Genomic DNA, 21,694 nt, shown 5'->3' on the forward strand with positions numbered 1-21,694 from the left:
CTAGGCGTAGTTCCGGTTGGTGTTCCGGCGAGGGTGAGGGATCTTTGGTGAGCAGGGGTGTAGGTTGGTGTGGGGGGCGTGGTGGGGGGGGTCGGGGGCCGGGGGCGCGGATTCGTCTTGGTTGTTGGTGTTGTTGTCGTCGGGGTCGGGGTTGGTTAGTTTGTTGAGGAGGGCGGTGGCTTCGTCTCCTTGGGGGTTGATTTTGGATTTGGTGTCTTTAGGAGGGCCCCAGGGCTGTTTTGGGTGGGAGTGTATGGGGAAGGTGGTGGCTTTTTCGAGGCCTTCTTTGGCTGACCGTGCGGCACGGTCGAGGCGGGCCGTGAGGGTATCGAGAATTCCTGGGACGCCTAGGGACTGGGGGGGGCCGCTTTCGATGGTCGATCGTTTTGGTGCTGGCGTCTTCGAGGAGGAGCATGTCGGATTTGACGCCCTGGATTACTACCTCGGTGAGGACAGAAAACAGACTCTCGACGAACACGGGGTAGCCGTGATAGTTGTCGAGGGCTGCAAAGATTGCTGCGACGACGTCGTCCAGGAAAGGAATTAGCCTCGGGCCAGTCAGCCGGACCACCATGGTGAGGACTTTTGTTGACGCAGGAGAGATATCAAACGTGTTCAGTCGTAGGGATATGGAGTTCACCATGTAGTCCGCGTTATCGACGATCAAATCAGAGACGCTCTCGTAGCCGCACGAGGTGGCAATGATGTTCAACGTGGTGATGGCGTGCCTCCGGAGCTGTGGCGCTTGCGAGCCAAGGAATGTTGTGACGGGGTAGAGCACGTCGATGAGTTCTGGCTGGAAGTCGGCCTTAAAACGGGAGGCAGCAAATGCCGCTACCTCTAGTGCAATGGCCTCAAGCCGCCAGTCTGCCTCGACGGAATCCGAGTGTGCAGATAACACCGAGGCGGAGAAGTCGTAGAGCTCCTGGAAGGCCTCTTCCTGATGCCGTGATTCCCCGAGAGAGGACAGATCAAACAAATCGTCAAGATCCGAGGACTGTGCGTAGGTTGCCTTCAATAGCTCAAACGAGAGCCAAAACGAGGCGATCTGCTCGATACCCTGAGAGTCCCGAACATGGCCTAGCATGGCCGTCGCAATCTTCACCTGCTGAACTGGGGAGCCTACATTGGATATCAAAGAGCCGATTTCTGCTCTTGTCGTCTTCTGGCCTTCAGAGTCAAGTAGGACGGGACTGTATGTTGCCAGCTCTGTGCCAGGTCCCACTAGAGCGGTATTTGTCGATATGTCCGCCCCAACATCATCTACGATTTTAGGTTGCTTCGAACCTTTGACAAGGGTGATAATGCTATCTCGAAGGGAGTCCCCCAGTGCGTCGTCCAGAGTCGACGAGTCCATTTGAAGCGTGGCTGCCAGCCTGGTACCCCTGAGGATGCTCCTTATCCCTAACTGTTTGACCCGCTCATCGCTTGACTGCATGACGCGGGGCAGGCCGGTAATCCAGTTGTAGAGTGTTAATTTGACGCTGTCCCCGAGCTCCGCGTAAACGCTGGCAAGGTCTTGAAGGCTAGTTTCAAGGCTTGATTGTGTATCTTGATCTTCCAGCATCATGGCGGTTTCCACGAACATCGACCGGCAGTCGGCGAGTGAAGCGTGGCATTCATCGAGAAGGCTGATGCAGAGCCTATGAAGAGCAGATTGGACCTCGTCAGACTCGTTTGAACGAAGCTTAAGGACCCCCGCCAAGGCGATCTTGACCTGGTATGCAGTCGCTCTCAGCCAAGAAGCTGTCAGTTCCCCCGAGGGATTCAAATCTTGCGGTTCCTCCGTCGTACCACCTTCTGGCGTTCTTGGCTTCTCCAGCTCCCTGAGGAGCGATCTGACCTTGATATCGCCTAACACGGTGACGAGAACTAGTTGGAGGATCTCCAAACATTTGAGTAGTACCCGCTTTTGGGTTTGATTGGCCTGTGGTGGCGACAAGACTTTCGTAAGGGCCGAGATTGTGCCGGGAATGAACTGCGCAAGGACAATATTGTCCTTGATAGTGGCAAACACGGCTTGTAAACATTGGGCCGCCTCGAGCTGGATCAGAGACACGGATCCCTCAGAAACCCCATCTAGCATCACCGTGAGGCTGTGACTGAGGGCCGGTACAGTTTTGCCTTTCGCTGCTGACTCGGCTGGCGGCGCAATATGAGACGGTTTTGCAATGCGGACGAGAGCAGTGAGCGTGCGGAAACCCTCGACAATGGTCTCCTCGGGCATGTCTCGCTTCGGCTGGTCTGGGACACCACCGACGATAAATGAGAGGAAGACCAAGAGTTGTTGGAAAAGCTGCGGCGATGCCTTTGCTTTCCAGCCATATTGGATGAGCAGCCGAAGCAGCCGGACGACAGCCTCGATGACCCGGAGGGGATACCGGTCACGGTCTCGGAGGAGGTGAGATAGGGGGAAGAAGACATATTCGGCGAGTTTGTCGTCCAGGATGGAAGCATCATTGTCTGCTTGAGTGGTCCAGAGGCCGATGAGCGATTCTAGTAGCCTGAGGACCTCCTTGGAGTCGACAGCTTGGCCTTTTGGGCCGAGTGCAAATCGACTAAGAGGGATACAGACACTTTTAAGCTACAGTAAGATGTTTAGCAACCAAAATAAGCGATCAAACGATGGGTTGAGTGGTGGATAGGTGATGGGTAGCGGCATACTTGCTGGAAGAACTCGGTTCGGCGATTTGGGGGGGAATCTGTCGCCATGGTTTTGGCGAGTGCGCACCTTTCTTGCCCTTAATAGGCGAGAGTGCGATTAAGTAGAAAACATGCAACTTCTAGATGACAACGGTGAACTTAGTTTCAACAGATGCCTTCGTGGTTTTGGTTTCGTTTTTCAGGTAACAAATGTTGTCGTAGGTACTGTAAGTTTCAGATGCACAATGGACTTTTGGGGCTATAGCGTCTAGGGTATTTATTGTATGTATGTGCCCATCACAGGCACGAAATGAAACTTGCCCCAAAGACTAATGAAGGTATTTGCTCGATTTAATTTTTCTCTTGATTTACTCTTTTCGGACTTGTGTTCGTTTGATCTTTAACCTTTTTTGTCCGGTGTACACCTGGGAACCTGGGCACCTTTACGGCCATGCTTAGCCTCTTAATAAAGGCACTCAGCCCAGGCCCAACCCAGTCCCACTTTAATCATCAAATCAACCCCCACGAACAACGTCTTCATCACTCCCAGTTCTCTCTCCATTCCTCAACAACCAAAATGTCGACCACACCCTCTCCTGAACCCGCCGCGGCCGAGGCCACAGCTCCAGCCCCCGCCCCCGCGGCCACAACCTCTCAAGACCGTCTCGCCCGCTTCCGTGCCCTCCAAGCACGCGCCAAGGCGTCGTCCGACCAAAACCTCAAAGAGGCGACTAAGGAATCCCAACGACTAGCCACCGACCCAACACAGCTTACTGCCCTCAACCGAAAGCACGCCATAGCTTCGCACAAACTCCTCAAGGCCGACGTGGAGGAATCTGGGGGGGACTTTGAGCGCAAACGGGCGTGGGATTGGACGGTGGAGGAGAGTGAGCGATGGGACAAGCGGGTGCGCAAGCAGAACGCGCACCGGGACGACACAGCGTTCAAGGACTACGCGCGCGAGAGCGAGAAGGCCTACAAGCGGCAACTGCGCAACATGGGCAACCCAGACCTAGAGCGGTACACGCGTGAGAAGATGGCCGCCATCGAGAAGGCTGCCGCCGCTGGGACTCTGGACATTGTCGAAACAGATGACGGGGAAATGATCGCCGTCGACAAGGATGGGACTTTCTTCAGCACCGCCGATTCGACCGCGTTTGCTCAACACAAGCCGGAGAAGGCAGCCGTGGATCGTCTGGTGGCCGATTTGCGCAAGGCCGAGGAGGCGTCGCTCAAGAAGAGGAAAGAGCGGATGGCCAAGAATGGCGAGGATGGAGGGGACGTCACATACATCAACGAGAAGAACAAGCAGTTCAACCAGAAGCTGGCGCGGTTCTATAACAAGTATACCGCCGAAATTAGGGAGAGCTTCGAACGGGGAACCATGGTGTAAAGGGAGATGGTACGGGTTGTTTATTCAGGGTCATAGCAGCGAACGGCGTTTGGGTTGGGTTTGAATGTTGTACAGTCTACTCCCACACAGAAGTGGCACGGTGGTAATACATTGATGAACGCACCCCTCCCCCTCTTTTAAAGCATCGTCTTCCTCCACGCCTTCTCCGCCAACTGCTCCAGCTGCGGCACCTCCACCGGCCCTTTCACGCTCTCATCCGCCAACGCCTCCACCACAGCATCCGCCACAGCGTCCACCTTCAGCGGCTTCATCACCATACTCCCAAGGAACCCGCCCGCAGCCCCCCGAGTCAGGTCATTAAACACGGACCCCGCCGTCGCCATCGCCGCCACCCCCATCGTAACCCCCCTCGACTTGTCGTACATAAACGGCGGCCTAAAAAACACCCCCCTCATCCCAGGGAACTCCCTCTCCACCACCGCCTCGGCCTCCCTCTTCGTACTCAAATACCGCGCCGGCAGCACCGGCGCCCCCGCAGCCGCCGACACAAACCCAAACGCCCCGACCCCCGCCTTAGCCGCCTCCTTCGCCAACAAAATCGTACTATCCCGATTCATCATCTCATACGTCAACTGCGGCGCCCCCTTTCCCCCCTCCCCCCTCCCCCCCTTTTCCCCTTCCTCAAACCTCCTCACCCTCTCCAACGGATTCGCCGGCTCGTTCGCCGCCCCCGGCGCGGGACCGAACGCCCGCCTCAGACCCGAGAAGGGCGACTCCTGGCCTGAGATGACGCCCTTGTAGTCGGCCTCGAGAAGGATGCCCAGGCTATGCACGACATAGTCGGCGCCGTGGAGTAGAGAGGTCCATTGCGCGGGCCGGAAGATGTCGCCGCGTTCCCAGGTCACCGAGTGCGACCAGTTGGGGGGGGCGGAGGAGGAGGTGATGGAGAGCCAGTTGGGGCGGCCGGAGCGGCTGTATGTGTGTGGGGGGTGTGGTTAGGGGGGTTTGTCAAGGTGAGAGAGGAGAGAGGGGGGGTTGGATGTAGGTACCTACCTGACTGATGTGACGTCCCAGTTGCGGGCGACGGCTGCCCGGCAGATTCGTGAGCCGAGAAAACCGTTGCCGCCGAAGACGACGATTCTTTTCGTGGCTGACATTGTGGGGTGTTTCATGATGCGTGTGTGCTCATGAGCTCAGTGACGCATGTGAGTTTGGGGCTTGCGTGAAGGTGGTGTTCAGGTCGTTGGTTTTGGGAGGAAAACTTCAAAATAATCCCAATTAAAGTCCCCAGAGGCCACAGTATCCTCCAGTTCACAAACTGTGTGAAACTCGAGGGCAGGCAAGGTTGTTGTTGAAGCTGGCCTTCCCTCTGAAGCTCCAGGAAGAATCTCGGGAAGCTTCGGTCATGTCATGCCATGCTTGAGCTACAAGGGTTCCAGATGCATGGGTGACACAGACCCTGTTAGCGGGCCCAGAAGCGAAAAGTTGCCCCGCAATCAAGGCTGACCCGCCAGACTTTCCGTCGTGTCTTCTCGATTTCACGCGACCGCGGGACCGAACAGCAGTAACCCCTCACAAACGGCACCATGGCGCCGACAACGGGAAAACGGGTCAAGGGGGTGCAGATATACCGCCCTTTTGTCTACGGCACGACGGCCAAGCCATTCGACGAAAAGACCAACCCCAAACCGCCCGGCGTCCCCGATGACCACACCCACTCCTGGACCGTCTTCGTCAAAGGCATCGACGATGTCGACATCACCTACTGGTTGCGCCGCGTACAATTCAAGCTCCACGAATCCATCCCCAACCACGTGCGAAGTCAGTCCCCCCTTCCCATGCCCTCCCCCCTCCACAACCACAACCACGCTAACTCCCCGCCCCCCAACAAACAGTGATCGAAGGCGAAAAATCCCAACCCTTCACGCTCAGCGAAACCGGCTGGGGCGAGTTCGAGATCGCCATCAAGCTCTACTACGTGGCCGAGTCGGCCGAAAAGCCCCAAACCCTCTACCACCACCTCCGACTACACCCCTACGGACGGACCGAAGAAGAGAAAGAAACCATGCGGCTCAACGGCGGGCAGGTGATTTCGTGGGCGTACGAGGAGCAGCTGTTCAACGAGCCGTACGAGCCCTTCTACGAGATCCTCACGTCCGGGGCCATGCCCGCTTCGCATGCGGGCGGGGGTGGGGGTGGGGGTGGGGGGAATAAAGGGGGGTCGAAGGGCGGCGGTGGTGGGAAGAGCAAGGAGAAGGAGCAGGCGGTCAAGATGGTGCGGTCGGAGGGCGGGGTGTTGGAGAGGAGCGCGATGATTCCGCTGGCGAATCGCCCCGGTCAGCCGTTCAGTAGGGAGACGGAACAGGTGGAGATCAAGAAGTTGCAGGAGGCGTTGGTGAAGGTGGAGGAGCTGATGACCAAGACGAAGGAGGAGGTTGCGGGGAAGGAGAAGCGGTTGAAGGAGCTCAAGGCGGAGAGTGGAAAGTAACCTGGGGGCTTGGGTCTATCTATTTGGGCCTTGTGGGAGAACTGTGATTTATAGCGGTGGTGGGAGTGGGGATCAAAACATCGGGCGGCGCGCATATTTCGTTGATTTTATCAAGTTGACCGGTAGGAAGGCGTGAGGCGTTTCAATTTTTGGGTTAGATCTAGAGATTGCCTGGATCCGAGAGTGTGGTTTGGGAAAATGCAACTGATGACCAGCACGAATATTAACGACGACAAGAGTTAGATAGAATATTCACTCTGATTGATTCTTATCTTAGAGTTGGGAGTTTCTAAGAAGTCTCCCGTCCATAGACCTGCTATCCCAGCAGGGACTTCTTCACCGAGCCGGATCGACATCCGCCTGATAAGCCCGGTGTGTTTCGCACACGTATTCGACAGTGGTATACAGCCTGGTCGTAACGACCGTCTAACCACGACCCAAAGACAAAAGAAAAAGCGCAGCCAGTAAAGAGTTTGATGATCAACCAAGGATAGCCTTCTGGCACCCCTACGCGTTTCCACACTCCCATACCGGTGGAAACCGAATCCTTTTCCCCAACCAGGATATCTCCAGTGCCCCAAACCAATCTCAAGGCAACCCTCCCAATTTTTTTTTGTTGACCAACATACCCCAAACTCCTGGCAACCAATAAGACATTAACTAACGTGGTATGTCGGTCGCACGAAACGCCAGGTATGATCCCCTCGCCCAAACACAAAGTGGGAAAAGAACAAAGGAAAAGAAGGGTAACACATTAGTCACAGTGATAGTAATTACCTCGCCTCATATGCGGGCGGCGGGGTGTCGTCCTGGTCGTCCCAAAAAGTGGGATTCCCATTCTTTTCGTCATAGACGCGGCGGGCAATCTCGCCCGCCATTTTCATGATCCAGGCCTGCTCCAAGATGACGGACGACGTGTCCGACCTGGGGCGCGGCCGCCCCGTTTTGCTGTCGACAAAAGCAGGGTCCTGAGAAGGAAATCTAGCAGCCTGTTTCTCCGAGGACTGCAGGGGAGGCACTGCGGTTTTGCCGAGTTCGACCGAGGGAACAGGGACCTCGGGGGCGTTGGTAGCCTGAGCCCTAAAGGACGGTCTCCGGGGCTGTTGCTGGAGGTCTGGAGATCTGCCGAAGTGCACCTTGTTTGATGCCAGCTCCTCGTCTGACTCCTCGAGAATCGGATGGGGCATGATAGGTTCTGACATAGGAGGCTCAATAGAGTCGGTCTCGGGCGTGTCCTCTTCCTCCTCGCTATTGGCCTCAGTCTCAGCCTTGCGGCGTAGATTGACTACTCGCGTCTTCTTCTTCCGGCCAGCCTTGCTGTGTCGGCCGGAGCCTAGCGATAAGCCTGCGGTTGCTGAGTTGAGATGTACTAGTGAAGGCCGTGACGGGAGCGAGCCTTGATCTTGGCTACCGTTGTCCGAGAAGGTGTAGGTATGGGGGCTGGTGTAGGAGTAAGACCTGGCCAAGCTCGGCGTTGCTAGCGGCGTGGTGTTCGTCAGATCAACCTTGTCTGGCCCGGCCCAAGCCCGGAAGAGAACGTCTTTCGTTTCCGAGGTGTCCAATGAGGACGTCACCTGGGAATTTGTGATATCGGACAATCGTAGCAGGGTCTTTTGCGAGAAAAGAAGTTGCGCCTCCGGACCCCCATCAAGGGATAATTCCGATATCGCAGCAGGATCGAGGAGGTGCCCATGCAAGTCCACGGCGTCCAAAGGTGGCGTGGCCAATGGGTTCACGCCGTGCTCGTCGGCCTCCTTCGGTTCCTCGTCCTCCTTCGCGATCTGGTCCGGACACCAAAGCTGTAATGATAGCCGGTGGATGATGGCAGGCAGCTCATCCATGAACAAGTCCCGCAGCTTGCCCTCGATCGTCCTCTGGAGGTAGTCGCGGACGAACTGGATCGAGTCGAAGGTTGACGAGACCTTGAGAGACTCGAGGGGGTCATTGCGAAAGACTATCGTTAACCCTTTTTGTTTGGAGAAGACGAGGATGATGAACGCTGAGAGCTTGAACTCGGATAACGTGATCTGCAGGGGTATCGTGAGACTCGATGCCGCCGCTAGCGGTTGTGGGGATGTGAAGTCTGGCTTGGCGGAAAGACATGTGTTTAGCGGATTTGCCTATGATTGTTGATATATTAGCTATGTTATCCTCGAATCCAAGGTCTCGCGTTGTCTTGATCTGGGGCGCGACCGCGAACCCCTGTCCGGGAATACGCGATAAATTGAGCTTTAATGCGCCAAGCATTTTGATAGGAGTTTTCCATGCCTGTTTGCCTCCCCAGAATCTGCAAGGGGCAAGGGGACGCGGGCTGAAATCCGGGTCTTTTCAGCCTGCAGGGCTTGAACGAAGAGCTTGGAGAGAAGGGTCATGGCGAGCGCCTTGCCCACCCACTGCGCCCTAGCGCAGTGACCCAGCAAGCTTTCTTCTGGAAGCTCTCCTGACCTCCCAAATGGACCCGCCAGAGCCTTCTAGCTTGAGGGGGCTGCGAAAGAGCATGCACGGACATGGTGCAGCTCTCAAGGATAAAGGGGCCCCAAGCGCAATGCCCCTCGTGGACGTCCAAAGGGAATATGAATATCGGCCTACCTGAACTCTTGTCTTGAGTGTCAAGAACGCATCCCCCGAATAGCACATCTTGAATATGCCGCGGAAACGGTCCTCGGCCAGGTCGCCGATCTCGAGAATTTCCAGATCCGGCGGCACGGAGCCGAGGTTGAACTCAGTCACGATAATGTCATCGACGATGATGGGGGGCTTCGGAGACTTGTTGAGTGCCGTCGTCAGGAGATCCCGGGCGCGCTTATAGAAGCCCGCGTCGGCCGTCAGAGGCGACCAGTTGAAGTTGAAGGCCATGTTGAACTGGCTTTCGTGCTAACGATGCATCGCAGCCAAAAGTATTGGACCCGACGAGGCCGGCTTTGCGGACGAGGGCGGTATTTTCGGGTACAATCGGGTCGATGCAATTTGTGGGGGTGCAATCGTAAATGTCGCGAATAATTCAAAGCTGTCTCGGTGGGTGGTTGTCGGGCAATGCAAGTGTGGTATGACGATGCAGCTGGCACAGGAGATGCAGCCAGGTGCAAAATGAATGTTGTGTGTTTCGTTTCGAGGGAATTCGAGATCGGAGGAAGGGAGGGATGGATTGACGCTACCAGGTATCTGATGGTGCCGGGGAGCAGTTGGTCTTTGAGTGAAATTTTTGGCTCTTGCGGCGCATCCGAGTGGCGTGTGGGCCTTCTGACGCACGAGCTTCTCCCGGCAGTGGGTTGACCCTGGTTTGTCTCTGGTTCGCGCGTGCCTTCCCCCGGGTCAAGGGGTCTACCAACGTTACCGTACCTGTTTTCTTAAATTACAGGTCATCATGCAAACAGACTCGGGCTGCTATGCATTCGGAACGCCCTCGGCCTTTGTGACAGCTGGTCGTGTTTTAGAACCAGCCTCCCTTGCTGAAACGACCAGGGCTTTCCGACTCTGTGCATGCCGAGTACAAACTGCGGACATACGAACAAGGGCAAACAGCCCTGGGATGGAAAAAATGATCCACCGTGCCACCTCAGACTTTGCGCCCAGATTCCCGGCTATCTCGTCACACCGTGGGTCCGACAAGCCCGCTTTCCCGTCCCGAGGTCCACACCACAGCTCCCCCTCAGGTACCCCTGCACGCGACCATCCCGCCTGGCTACACCACCCTCCTCAAACAGACCCCCACATGATTGGTATTTGACGCCCAGCTGAGCGCGGTCCTGCATGTCCTTCCGCCATCATATCTGCACGCGACTGAGCCACTACGACGGCGGTGAGTGAAGGGCTTTTGGCCGGCCGGCGGTGTCGAAACTGCCAATTCCACCAGCAAAAAATATTTCAATAGTTATTAACTCACCTCCTGTGTAATGTCCACTCTTAAGCCCAAGCGTGGCTGAGTTTGTGCAGAGCCGACAACCTCTGCTGCATACAGTTAGTGATCGAATGCGGATCCAGCCACCAGCCAAGGTATTCGTAGCTTGGGCAGAAACACTTCGGGTGTTAGTGCAGAACTTCAGACGAATCAACCGTGCCTGCAAGATCCCATGCTTGAACCCTGCTAAACATGGGAACAAGGACGCTCTCAGGCGATACTTCGTCCCGGAACTAATTCAGTTACTTAGTTGCTTTTTATTTTTCTTGATTTAGTCTTCTTCGTTGTTCAATTTAGTTTTGTTTATCCGATTCAGTGTTTCTTTCTTTTTCCTCGATCTTATGGCGAGGCGAGGTGTTCCTGCGACCTCGGCTGGCCGAAAACCCTGCAATCGATTAAAATGGCCCAACCAATCCGGGTGTTACTGTCGTCACTTTCATCTTCGGAAAGTGCCTCGTTTCTCACAATTAACCAATAATGACATCCGCAAACACATCATGCATGCCGGTGCTGTCATTTTTGGCAGCCGGCAACTATGAGATCAACTTCATCGCCGAAGGAGCAGCAAACGTTGTCTTTCAGGTTGTTGTGCAGCCCGGAGACGAACACAGCAGCATTTTCCAAGGTGAGACAGTTAGTTGTCCTTCTCAACTTCAAACAAGCCTTCTCATATCTTTTTGATCCTAGGATATCTCCTACGGGTCCCAAAAGCAGGGACAAATGCGCACAGCTATGTAGAGCTCCAAGAGTACTGGGAAACGGTGGTGAGGCCGCTGTTTGAGCCCGAAGACCTCGTCCAACAGCGCCTCGTCAAACTCGGGGGCGAAGAGGTGGTTTCATGCCTGAATGCTGCCCTGGAACTAAAAGAGGAAGCCCGAAGGGCCGACTTCAAAGGAAGTAGAGTTGCAGTGGTCGAGCACGGGATGCTCGTGGAAGACATGCGTCAGAGTATGCACGATTTGCCCTTCACCGCCTCCTGCTACCCTACCTGCATATCCACAACTGCCAGCCCACCACAACTCACACGCAACCCACAATCTAGGCCACACCAGCGACCTCGCTTTCGAATTCAAGCCCAAGTGGCTCGCCCAATCACACCATGCCCCCGCATCCGCAACACGCTGCCGCACCTGCGCGCGCGAAGCCCTCCGGCTGCACACCAAACCAGAAACGGCAAGGAAACAAAAACAGAAACAGAGCCCAAAAGAAACCAGCCTCTCCATCCTCTGCCCCCTGAACCTCCTCGCTTGCACCACCTCCCCCACCGCCCTCACCCACGTCACCCGCCCACTTCTCCACCCTCACCCCGCCCCCTCCTCTTTTCTGCCCCTCTTTCTGCCCCTCCGTCGGCCCCTCCACATGGCCCTGCACGTGCCCCTCCACGACCACCACCACGACCACCACCACCAGCATAACCTCCACAACCACCGCAACCCCTCCCTCGCATCCCGTGTCGCCCGCGCAGACCGCGCAGACCGCGCAGACCGCGCAACGCGCGCGCCTGGCGACCTGGCTGCAGACCAATACGCTCCTCCTCCGCCTGCGTGCCGCCCAACTAGCCGCGGCTCGCGACGGTGAGGAAGAAGAAGGAGGAGGAGAAGACGAGGGTGCTGGCGACCCGGAGCGGCTGGCGCTGGCCATGACGCTGCGCGACTGTGCGTGCTTCGTGCGGGTGCCGGCGGAGGCGGGGCGGCCGGTGGAGGCTAAGCTGGCGGATCTGGACCGGAAGAATTGGGAGGCGAAGAGGGGGTATTGGCGGGAGATGGAGAGGCGGCTGGTGGAGGGCGGGTATTATGAGGGGAGGGAACTGGGAGGGGTGGAGACGGATTGTTTGCTTGAGGAGGGGACGAAGAAGGTCTGAATTTTGAGGTGAGATGTTAATGTGAGTGAGGTAAGGCGTTGGGGAAGGGAGAGTAAACAAATGGGTCTAAGAGGTAATCGGTGTCAAATGTGAATATATATATCGTCAAGTCTGTCTATGCAGATCTACCACGCTAAAGAAACCTAGCCATATGCACACAAGATCCCCACGTTCCATATCCCATGTCCAAACGCCGGAGCCAAAAGAAAAGAAAATAACCCACATAACTATCCACAGCTCACTCGCATTCCACAGCCCACCCAACATCCATCGCACATCCTCTCACTCACACAACAACCACACTTATCACAGCGTAAAGCTCAACACGCTCCCCAACGCCAGCCCACCCACGAGACACATGCCCATAAACCCGCCCGCTGCCTCCCTCTCATCCTCCGCCACCCACTCCCCCGCCGCCATCATGGCGCTCGACCCCAGCCAGCCATTCGTCAGCCCAAACGGGAACTGCACGACGCCCAAATAAAACAAATCACTCTCCACCACTGCGCCCCGCCCATGCAGATTACACAGCAGATACAGCGGCAAGAACCCCCAGCGTGCCAGGCCGACGGCGAACAGCACGCGCGGCCGCGCGCGCAGCCAGGCGAAGGGCGGCAGGACCGCGGACACCCGGCCGGCCAGGTCGCCCAGGTTCCAGAAGAAGAAGCCCAGCGGGATGAAGGCGCCGGGGCTGAACAGGCCGCCGTCGCTGTCGTGGACGGAGAGGATCTTGGCGGTGAAGACGGGGAAGAACATGGCCACGACGAAACACATGGCCACGGCGGCGGCGAGCCAGCGGAGTTTGAGAAGGAGCGTCGTGAGGGGTATGTGGCGGCGGGTTGGGGTGGGTTCTGAGGTGGAGGTAGTTGAGTGGAGCGTGGTGGTGGATGGGGAGAGGTCGGTTCCCGGTGAGGGGGCCAGACTACCACGGCGGCGGGAGAGGAGGCGGCTGTGTCGGTGCACGAGCGGGATGAAGGCTGCGAAGGTTAGGGCGGAAATGAGGACCGCGGTGAGGAAGTAGATGAAGGCGGAGGTGGCGCCTTCGTCGTTTTGTGGTGGGGAGGAGGAACTGGATTCGCTGCTGGGTTGGCCGGGAGGGGGGATCCCGGGGGGCGGGTCGGCGAAGGCGAGGTAGGAGAACATTTGGGTTAGGGGCGGGAGGATGCCGGCGATGCCCTGGCCGACCATGATGGCTTGTGTGTATTCTGGTCGGCCGAAGCTGGCGACGAAGGAGAAGGCGCCGTTCTGCATCAGACCAGCTGCCGATGCGGTGAGGGCGACCATGAGGAGGAGGAAGGCCAGATAGAGCTTCGGAGAGGCGTCGAGAAAAAAAGAGGTGGTGGAGATGGTCAGCATGGCGAACACGGCCACGTTCATGAGGAGGGCTATGTTGATGCGGAGGGGGTAGTTCGCCGAAGATTGGATTCTTGTCAGGACCATCATAGCCACCAAGTTAACGATGGTGGATGTCGAGATGATGGCCGATTGCGAGTTGGCATAGATCCAGGGGTCGGACTGGAAGCGGGTTTGGAAGTAGGGGGCGGCGGCGAGGAACATGTTCCTGTTCAGATAGCATTAGCCGGTGCTAGGTGAATGTGGCCAGAGGGAAACATACCACGCCCATAGCATGGCGACGCCAATCAAGGCGAATATGGAGTATTCGATCCACGAGAACGGTGTCCCTTCCTCGTATATCGACCCCTCCAGCGTCCCCGAGTCATCGTCCGCCAGCGGCTCATACTCCTCAACGTTAGCCTTGGGCGGCGCGAAGAAGGCCTTGATGCGGTCCATAATGCCCTCCGTCCGGAATGTGAAGTGGTGAGCAGTGTCGTCCACCGTGTCCGCGGCGCCGACTGTGAATTTCGTTCCGACCGCTATTCGTCGCGCTTCGTCGCACAAAGGAGGTCCTCCACTACCGTTATCGTGGCTGACTTGGTCGAGGCAAGGCTGGGTGAGGCTGGGCGAGGGCGGGTGGTAACCGCCGGAGGGTCTTCGTCGCCTCGGGTAAGAATGTTGGCTACCTTAACTTCTGACCCTTCATCGCGTGTCGTCAGAAAAACCCAAGCTAGAGCTGGAGAGTGGTCATGTGGAAGGGCGTGGTTGTTGGTCTCAGGTTCGTGGTCACAAGGCGACGGGCAACGCCACGATAAGCGGCTGGCAGGGTTCGGGAACTCGGCCCGGTCTTGGCATCATCAGGCACAACCCGACAGTGCCAGCCCCTAACCCTAACTGCATAGTTAAGGCCTTCCCAGTTCCCCTCAGGTCGTTAACGGATGGATATTAATGAGCAATAGCAATGTCGAGAGCGGACTTGTCTCCTCCAACGGTGGCGATGAAGTCCTTTTCAACAAGGGTCTTTTATGCATTTACAAAATTGCGTGGAGATCGATGGGTCCTCTGGACATAACATGAGCATCCCGACTCAAAGCACTCTTCCAACCCCACGGAGATAGATACATGTCCCACCTAATTTACAAAGGATGTCGAGGGGGTGTTGATGTCCATCCCTCGGCTTCAAAATACCATCGCCATGATACACAGTACATCGCCACAAGCACGGAAAACATCGATAACCACCTCCATTCTCGAGACATAGCTACCCAATCAAACCAACCCGGCCAACTCACCACCCTCGACTGTCTGTACTAACCGATTCGGCTGCCGGCGGCCCATCCTGCGGCCACCCACGTGACGTCCGTCTCATGCGGCGCAAGTATGTCGTGCATTGTTTGTAAAACAAAGGCGAGACGGGAGGCAAGGCCGGCCAGCCGCATGTCACCAAGCGTGGATGGAATACGCGGGTTATGTACTTATGCGCTGGGGGAATTTCAATTCATGGGAATCCAACCCGCACATCGCTGGCTTCGTGATAAGAATTACTGATTAATATATACAGTACACCACCGCTCTCGGCCTCACAAGACCTCTCCCTCCCACTCACACTTCTGCACCTAGTCGTCAAGCGCGAACCGGTCGGTGAACTGTATAATCCGTTAGCATTAACTCTTCACCTTACCGCCGCCAGAGGACAACATCCCAACAACAGCAGCAGCAGCAGCAGCAGAAAATCGGGGGGAAAAAAAGAAAAGAAAAGAGAAAAACTCACTCTGAACCTCGCCAACCCCCCCTCAAGCCCCTTCACCAACGCATCCACCGCCGTCTCACCATACACACCCTCACCATCCACCGGCACGCCCACACTCTTCAGCGCCTCATCCGCCGACCCCAACGCACCAACCGGCTTACCCCAGCGGTACGCATCGATGAGCACCTGCCCCGGCCGACCAGCAGGGAACAGAGGCGAGGGCTTGCTGTCGGCGCCAAACAGCGCCTCGGCGCCCTCGGCCACAACCACGCCATCAAAGCCCGTCGCGTCTGCCGCCGAGTACGTCTGGTCGACGCCCTCCGCCAGCGTCTCGCCCACAACAGTGACGACCAGGCCGTCGGCGGCGAGCGCCTCCTTCAGCTGGGCGGCCTGGGCGAGGGAGTCCTTGGCCTGGGTGGAGGCGAGCACGCCGACGCGCAGGGTCTTGATGGAGGGGAGGGTGCCGTTGGGGGCGAAGGTGGAGACGCCGGCGGTGACGTTGTTGTGGTAGAAGGTGTCGTCGGGGGCGGGGGCCTCGAGCCCGAGGGCCGTCGCCACGCGCACGGCCACGTCGTGGCTGACGCGGTTGAGCTGCGCGATCACGTTCTTCTTGACCTCGGCCGACTTGACGTTGCTCGTCTCGAAGCGGATCGCGTTGATGAGGAATTGCTGCTCGACCGGGCTGAGCGAGTTGTAGAAGAGCCGCGGCTGCGACCAGTGGTCGTCAAAGGTGGGCGAGATCAGGCGCACGAGCTCGCCGCTGATTTTGCGACCGGGGGCGGTGAAGAAGCCACGGCCGACCGTCTGGTTGGCTTGGAGCGGGAAGCCCTTGTTGAGGGTGTTGGGATAGTCTTGGGACGGTTGTTAGATACAAGCGGGGAATGAGTTGGGGGCAGAGGATGGTACTCACAATGAGCGGTGTTCTTGTGGATGAAGGTCTGGCCGGCACCGTCGCGGTTGTTATTGTGGATGGGGGAGTGCGGCATGTTGATGGGCAGCTGCTCAAAGTTGGGGCCGCCGTTCCGGTTCAGCTGGGTGTCGAGGTACGAGAAAAGACGGCCCTGCAGCAGAGGGTCTTCGGTAAAGTCGATGCCGCGCACGATGTGGCCGGGCTGGAACATGACCTGCTCCGTCTCGGCGAAGTAGTTCGTGGGGTTGCGGTCCAGCTTCATCACACCCAGCTTCGTGACGGGCACAAGCTCCTCGGGAAGGATCTTGGTGGGGTCCAACAGGTCGAAGCCGTACGCCAGCACCTTGTCCTCGTCGATAATCTGGACGCCAAGCTCCCACTCGGGGCCATTGCCCGACTCGATGGCATCCCAGAGGTCCTGGCGGTGGAAGTCGGCGTTCTTGCCCGCAACAATCTGTGCCTCCTCCCAAACAAGGCTGGCCTTCCCCTGACGGGACTTCCAGTGCCACTTGACAAGCTTCGACGAGCCGTCCTCCTTTACGAGACGGAACGTGTGTACGCCGAAGCCATCCTAACGATATCAGCCCTACGCTGTTCAAATAACCTGAGGAGACCACTTACCATATGACGGAGACTACGCGGGATTCCATGGCCGGCCATAGCCCAGAATAGGGTGTGCAGAGTGCTTGGCTGCTGGCTGAAAAAGTCCCAAGCAGAGTCGTGGGCGGTGGCCGCTTGGGGGATCTCATTGTCCGGCCTTGGCTTGACGGCGTGGACCAGGTCAGGGAACTGGATGGCATCTTGGATGAAGAAAACAGGAATGTTGTTTCCAACGATATCTAAGTGGGTTAGCAGGTGAGAGCCGCCAAGAACCAAAGAGGCTTACCAAAGTTGCCCTCATCAGTATAGCTAAGTAATGTTAGCCAGGCTCACACTAGCTAGAAAGGCGTAGACTTACAATCGGGTTGCGAACCCGTGAACGTCTCTGGCGAGATCCGCGCTGCCCCTGGATCCTGCAACGGTGGAGAAGCGGACGAACATAGGCGTCTTCTTGTCCGGAGCATTCAGAAATGATGCCGCCGTGAGGTTGCTCCAGTCGGCATAGCTGGTAAACGTGCCGTGAGCTCCAACGCCTCGAGCATGAACCGCCCGTTCGGGAACCTTTGGGAGGGAACCATGTCAGTGTCTTGGCGTGTGATTGTGGATGTCTCAGAAATCTTAAACGCGGAACAATCGCGTGTCGCCCTGTACTTACACGCTCATGATCGAAATGCTGGATCTTCTGGCGGAAGATGAAGTCTTCGAGCAGCGTGGAGCCCCTCGCGCCGGCCTTGAGGCTAGCCTGGTCCTCCATGGGGCCGCCGGCATCAGTGGACATATAACCGCTGCTGTCATCTATCTTGTACTTGGCGAGAGGCTCCAATGCCTCGCCCTCATCCCGCTTTCCCAACTGGGCTGATTCGGCATAGGGGCATGCTGCCTGAGACAGCCCCAACAGACTGCCCCAGGCAAGGAGGGTTGTGACTCTGCCGTGCATGGTTTCTGGTGTCTCGGTAGTCCGATGGGTGGTTCGGAAAGCGGGAAAGGAAATCAACGGGGGGGCGGACAGTAAGGGAAGCTGCTCTTATACTCGGTCAAGCCCCCCAAAGCCATGCAGGCAAATGGGCAAACAGGGTGCGCCCGCCAAGATATATTCCAAGCACGCCAACCGTGACTGGCAGTGGCGATCGACATGGGCCCTCCAACATGGCGTGAGGCAGGCCACAACATTGTGGGTGTGACTGAACAATGTCTCGGGCAGTCAAGCCTGTCAGGGGTCTGCCATGCAGGGCTCCTCCACACACAATGTCAACCAAATCGAACAGGCTAGTGCCACATGACCGAGTTCAGACGATGGATCTTTGGGGAAACGGGGGCCAGAAGCAGTCACGATGCCAATGCCTAATCCGATACTGTCAGCTCGCAGCCACAATCGAACCCGACGCCGGCATCGATATCACCGCTTTGGGCTGTAGGAGTAGACCTATAGTACGTATCGGCCCGTTATGCAACAGACGAGCTTTGGGAACGTGCAACGGTTCGAAAACAAAGACCCAATCGCATCCCCACGTTCGCCGGGAAAACGAACCGCAACTGCACTGTGGCTCCGTCCCCACTTGAAAGTGAACCGATCCCGGTTGTCCGGGCTCTACCTCCGTCATGGTCACGATCGTCGGCGACCTCCCTGGATTATTCAGACGATTATCACCCCACTTGTTTGTAAAGCCGTGGTGGTTGCTGGTCTGTGTCCATTGTGGCGTAGATGCCCCAAGTACCCACAAAGCGTTCTTGTTGATTCCACATGGATCGTCTGCGGGCCATCCACATGGCCAAAGATAGGTGTGCTCGTGCGCCGCACCCTCAGGTTACACCACAGGGCGACAGTCATCGACCAACATACGAATACAAGGTATCGTTTGTCCTATCGAGGGGTCCGTTCATAGCTGCTTTGTATGGTTCGTGTCCCCGGTCAGCACGCTCACCACGGGGGTCGATTGGATGGTGAGCAGGGGTTCTTGGTAATGTGCTGTCCATGAGACGTCCAAGAGTTGATATGACAGGCGCGCAAGAAGCAGATGCAACAATGGAACCAAACAGGCAGATCGGGCCCAAGTGGAGCACGCCGGTCCGGGATCAAGAAGCTCCGGGGACGTTCACATCCACGACCACAAAACAGATATTTTCCATGTTACGTCAGGTTCCCGTCCCGATTTCGGGGTTTCGGGAACGACAGGCCCTAATACCGTAGCCAGAAGGCGTGTTATGCCGCCTAATTGCGATAATGCAACGAACTTGGACAAAATACCGCGGGTCCCGTAGCGATGGACAACAGAACGTCATGTCGTCAAGGGGTTGTACTCGGTATCGGCACGGCATGCGGCGGATAGTGTGTCTAGTTGCAACGCTTTCTGCACCCCTTAATCTGCTGAAATGGCGGGTCCCAGTCCCGGTGTCGATACCGGGGTGCCAACTGCCGCCGTGCCAGCCAGCGTTGCATCGCATCGAGGTTGGAGGTCGAAAGCCGATGTGGAACCTGGTAGAGATGCTGAGAGGTCGAAAGCCATTGTCTAGTCTTCTTGGCGGTATAATTGTTGCGCGCTTCGGGCTCACGGAGCTCCAACTGAGTCAACGAAAAAAAAAATTAGCAGAAAAAATGGGTAGGGTGCGTCTTCTCTGGGTGCCTTTTGGGCACCGCATCCGATGTTCAAATTTTTGGAAGGTGCCCGCCCGCAGACTCCACCGAAAGTGGAAGCTTTGAACTGGATGGGCGGATCTGCGCGGGAGATGCAGGTCGCCGCTCCTTCCATCGCAGGAGAAAGGATCAGCCCAGTTTAGGCAATATACACGGTCTGTACTTCGTGCCGTAGCGAAGGCTTGCGTGTGGCTTTGGGAACCCGAAAGACCAGCGAGGCCAACCGCCTTGCCTATCACTGGCGATGAGCTGATGATCGGTAGGCTGAGGGTCTGGGCTCTGGAACAATCACACACGGTCTCACACAAGAGGAACCCTACATAGGTTCGTCTGACAGGTGCATCCTTTCCACAGACTCGGGCCCAATGGTTCCCAAGCCGAAGGTCAGCATAACCATCTCACAAGGAGGTCGACTGACTGAGACGGGCTAGCTATTTCGAGAGCCAAAACGCCCCCGTGGCTATCAGTGATGCGCTCGCCGCTTCGGGGAGCAAAATAGTCTGCCAGCCTGGCCGAACATCACTTCCATGTATAGCTCACCGCTTCCAGACACGGCCGTCCGCGCGGCCAGTAGGCCAGAGGGCTTGGGCTGTTGGTTTGGGCCATTGATGAAAATGACCTGAGCGAGCAGTTGGTAATCGAAGGCAAGCCAAGTTGACGCAAGCCTTGCCAAGTCGCCGAGAGAACTTGTTTCCGATTATCTCAACCCCATCACCCGCCAAGCTGCATGCAACCCGCCGTCCAGAAGAGAGCTGACCAAACCGCCGACCGCGATTGGGACTGTGATTGTCAATATTCAACTTGGCATGCAGAGCACAAGGCCACAATCACGTCCGAGACTCGACAGTCAATCTGAGTGTTGGGGAGTTGATTGATCCGCGGAAACCCGCCGTTTCTCGCTCGGCGGCTAACTTGGGGTCGCTAATATGTTTTGTTCCTCATCCCCGGCTTGGCGGACCCCGTCCCGGACGCCGTGCCCGAATCTCCACGGAGCGGGTACCCTAACCCTATTGGGACGCGACTCGACTCATCAGGGTGCGCTACGACGTCGTCTCTTCTGGGACTGTGTATGGAGTTTAAAGTCCCGGTCTCGGAGGTCCGAGAGACAAGAGCCGCATCGGGAGATATCGATTGGGGGGATTTTCAACGGCTGGAAGATCCCAAAATGTGACTGACAACAGATCTCAGCAAAAACTTGGAGGAAACACAAGTACCCGGGCTGTTGGTTGGTGGGATTTGGAGAATTGGTAACCAGGAACAGGGCCCTGTGTTAATTATAACACCGTCACATATCCCGCATCTGCATTTTCCAATATCGGAGCCGTTCCGAACCACTCATGGAAGGCTTCTGGGTGATCAACCGGTTACATTGCTTTCGCGCCAGAGCAACATCAACCTGGAGGGAAAATCTGATGATATATCGCTCAACCTTCCTATCTTGCCTCCCGGCTAGGTACCTATGCTATAATTGACAAAATGTGGGGGTATCGATGCATGTACTTCGTACATATCGTAATCTCTCTGCCCTCGCGTAGAGAAACACGACCTCTTTCTCCGGCTGAGCCGCTCAACCGCATCCTTTCTCGGCTCAGGAACCCCAAACCCAAAAGACCATCTCGCTCGCTTCTGGATTTTTCGGCGACTTTCTGACTCTCATCTGGGCCGTCGCATCACGGACAGTGTCGGCACTATGGGACTCGGCCCTCTTCCCACGCCGATATCCTGCTTATGGTCCTCGGACTCTGCCCGCCACCACCTGACGCTTCCACTCACTAAGCCGCCCTCGTAAAGGCTCACCTTCCCTCTTCGTGCCCTCGATGACCCCGTGGTTGGTGGTTCTTCCACATCCTCCCTCCTCGCCCGGTCTGGACGGTGTCTTCATCCCGTAGGTTTTTTTGGTTTCTCATTTGATTCCGGGCAAGTCTTATTTCTATTGGTGACGGTTAGGGGAGAAGGCCGGCTGTTTTGCAGCGCGTCATTCGGGTCTGGTTTGCTGTCAGTGTCCAGCAGCGGACCTGGAACGGTGGTGGGCGATTCCTCGGGTGCTCGGGTGCTGACATGGAAACTTGAGACGGTCATTCGGTTCGGCGACTAAAAAGAGTGTATTTAACAAATGTACTAACTTTAAAATTAGTAGGTATATATTAACGTCATTATAAAAATAAACTTCTTTCTCCCTCCTCCCCCATCACCCCCACTCACAACCCAACCCTACCCCCCACT

The 21,694-nt window shown here is 56.7% G+C and overlaps 9 protein-coding genes across 9 annotated transcripts in view; 3 read left to right on the plus strand and 6 right to left on the minus strand.

Annotated features, from left to right (window-relative positions):
* CHGG_02969 (uncharacterized protein) lies at nt 1-2,712 on the minus strand (the record flags this gene model as incomplete). The annotated part of the gene is made up of 3 exons (XM_001229484.1): nt 1-234; nt 296-2,584; nt 2,665-2,712. The coding sequence occupies 3 exons, from the start codon at nt 2,710-2,712 to the stop codon at nt 1-3; spliced, it is 2,571 nt and encodes an 856-aa protein (XP_001229485.1).
* A 508-nt stretch (nt 2,713-3,220) lies between these two features.
* CHGG_02970 (uncharacterized protein) lies at nt 3,221-3,749 on the plus strand (the record flags this gene model as incomplete). Its single annotated transcript, XM_001229485.1, has 2 exons — nt 3,221-3,550; nt 3,735-3,749. The coding sequence occupies 2 exons, from the start codon at nt 3,221-3,223 to the stop codon at nt 3,747-3,749; spliced, it is 345 nt and encodes a 114-aa protein (XP_001229486.1).
* Nucleotides 3,750-4,173: 424 nt separating this feature from the next.
* On the minus strand, nt 4,174-5,154 carry CHGG_02971 (uncharacterized protein; the record flags this gene model as incomplete). Its single annotated transcript, XM_001229486.1, has 3 exons — nt 4,174-4,302; nt 4,363-4,969; nt 5,051-5,154. The coding sequence occupies 3 exons, from the start codon at nt 5,152-5,154 to the stop codon at nt 4,174-4,176; spliced, it is 840 nt and encodes a 279-aa protein (XP_001229487.1).
* Nucleotides 5,155-5,583: 429 nt separating this feature from the next.
* CHGG_02972 (uncharacterized protein) lies at nt 5,584-6,485 on the plus strand (the record flags this gene model as incomplete). Its single annotated transcript, XM_001229487.1, has 2 exons — nt 5,584-5,818; nt 5,893-6,485. 2 exons carry the CDS (start codon nt 5,584-5,586, stop codon nt 6,483-6,485), a joined length of 828 nt encoding a protein of 275 aa, XP_001229488.1.
* Nucleotides 6,486-7,258: 773 nt separating this feature from the next.
* On the minus strand, nt 7,259-9,341 carry CHGG_02973 (uncharacterized protein; the record flags this gene model as incomplete). Its single annotated transcript, XM_001229488.1, has 2 exons — nt 7,259-8,605; nt 9,075-9,341. The coding sequence occupies 2 exons, from the start codon at nt 9,339-9,341 to the stop codon at nt 7,259-7,261; spliced, it is 1,614 nt and encodes a 537-aa protein (XP_001229489.1).
* Nucleotides 9,342-10,860: 1,519 nt separating this feature from the next.
* On the plus strand, nt 10,861-12,244 carry CHGG_02974 (uncharacterized protein; the record flags this gene model as incomplete). The annotated part of the gene is made up of 3 exons (XM_001229489.1): nt 10,861-11,008; nt 11,071-11,331; nt 11,943-12,244. The coding sequence occupies 3 exons, from the start codon at nt 10,861-10,863 to the stop codon at nt 12,242-12,244; spliced, it is 711 nt and encodes a 236-aa protein (XP_001229490.1).
* A 306-nt stretch (nt 12,245-12,550) lies between these two features.
* Nucleotides 12,551-14,035, minus strand: CHGG_02975 (uncharacterized protein; the record flags this gene model as incomplete). Its single annotated transcript, XM_001229490.1, has 2 exons — nt 12,551-13,805; nt 13,860-14,035. 2 exons carry the CDS (start codon nt 14,033-14,035, stop codon nt 12,551-12,553), a joined length of 1,431 nt encoding a protein of 476 aa, XP_001229491.1.
* Nucleotides 14,036-15,195: 1,160 nt separating this feature from the next.
* On the minus strand, nt 15,196-17,776 carry CHGG_02976 (uncharacterized protein; the record flags this gene model as incomplete). The annotated part of the gene is made up of 7 exons (XM_001229491.1): nt 15,196-15,225; nt 15,351-16,180; nt 16,240-16,810; nt 16,861-17,039; nt 17,126-17,148; nt 17,198-17,400; nt 17,495-17,776. 7 exons carry the CDS (start codon nt 17,774-17,776, stop codon nt 15,196-15,198), a joined length of 2,118 nt encoding a protein of 705 aa, XP_001229492.1.
* A 3,813-nt stretch (nt 17,777-21,589) lies between these two features.
* The window catches only part of CHGG_02977 (uncharacterized protein), a gene marked incomplete at both ends in the record, with an annotated part of 1,949 nt that continues 1,844 nt past the window's right edge, over nt 21,590-21,694 (minus strand). The window contains one exon of the mRNA XM_001229492.1: nt 21,590-21,593. Coding sequence (XP_001229493.1) covers nt 21,590-21,593 — 4 coding nt within the window. The remainder of the gene's footprint in view (nt 21,594-21,694) is intronic.

This window comes from Chaetomium globosum, genomic scaffold, assembly GCF_000143365.1.
Source record: "Chaetomium globosum CBS 148.51 scaffold_2 genomic scaffold, whole genome shotgun sequence".
In the NCBI taxonomy this organism is placed as follows: domain Eukaryota; kingdom Fungi; phylum Ascomycota; class Sordariomycetes; order Sordariales; family Chaetomiaceae; genus Chaetomium; species Chaetomium globosum.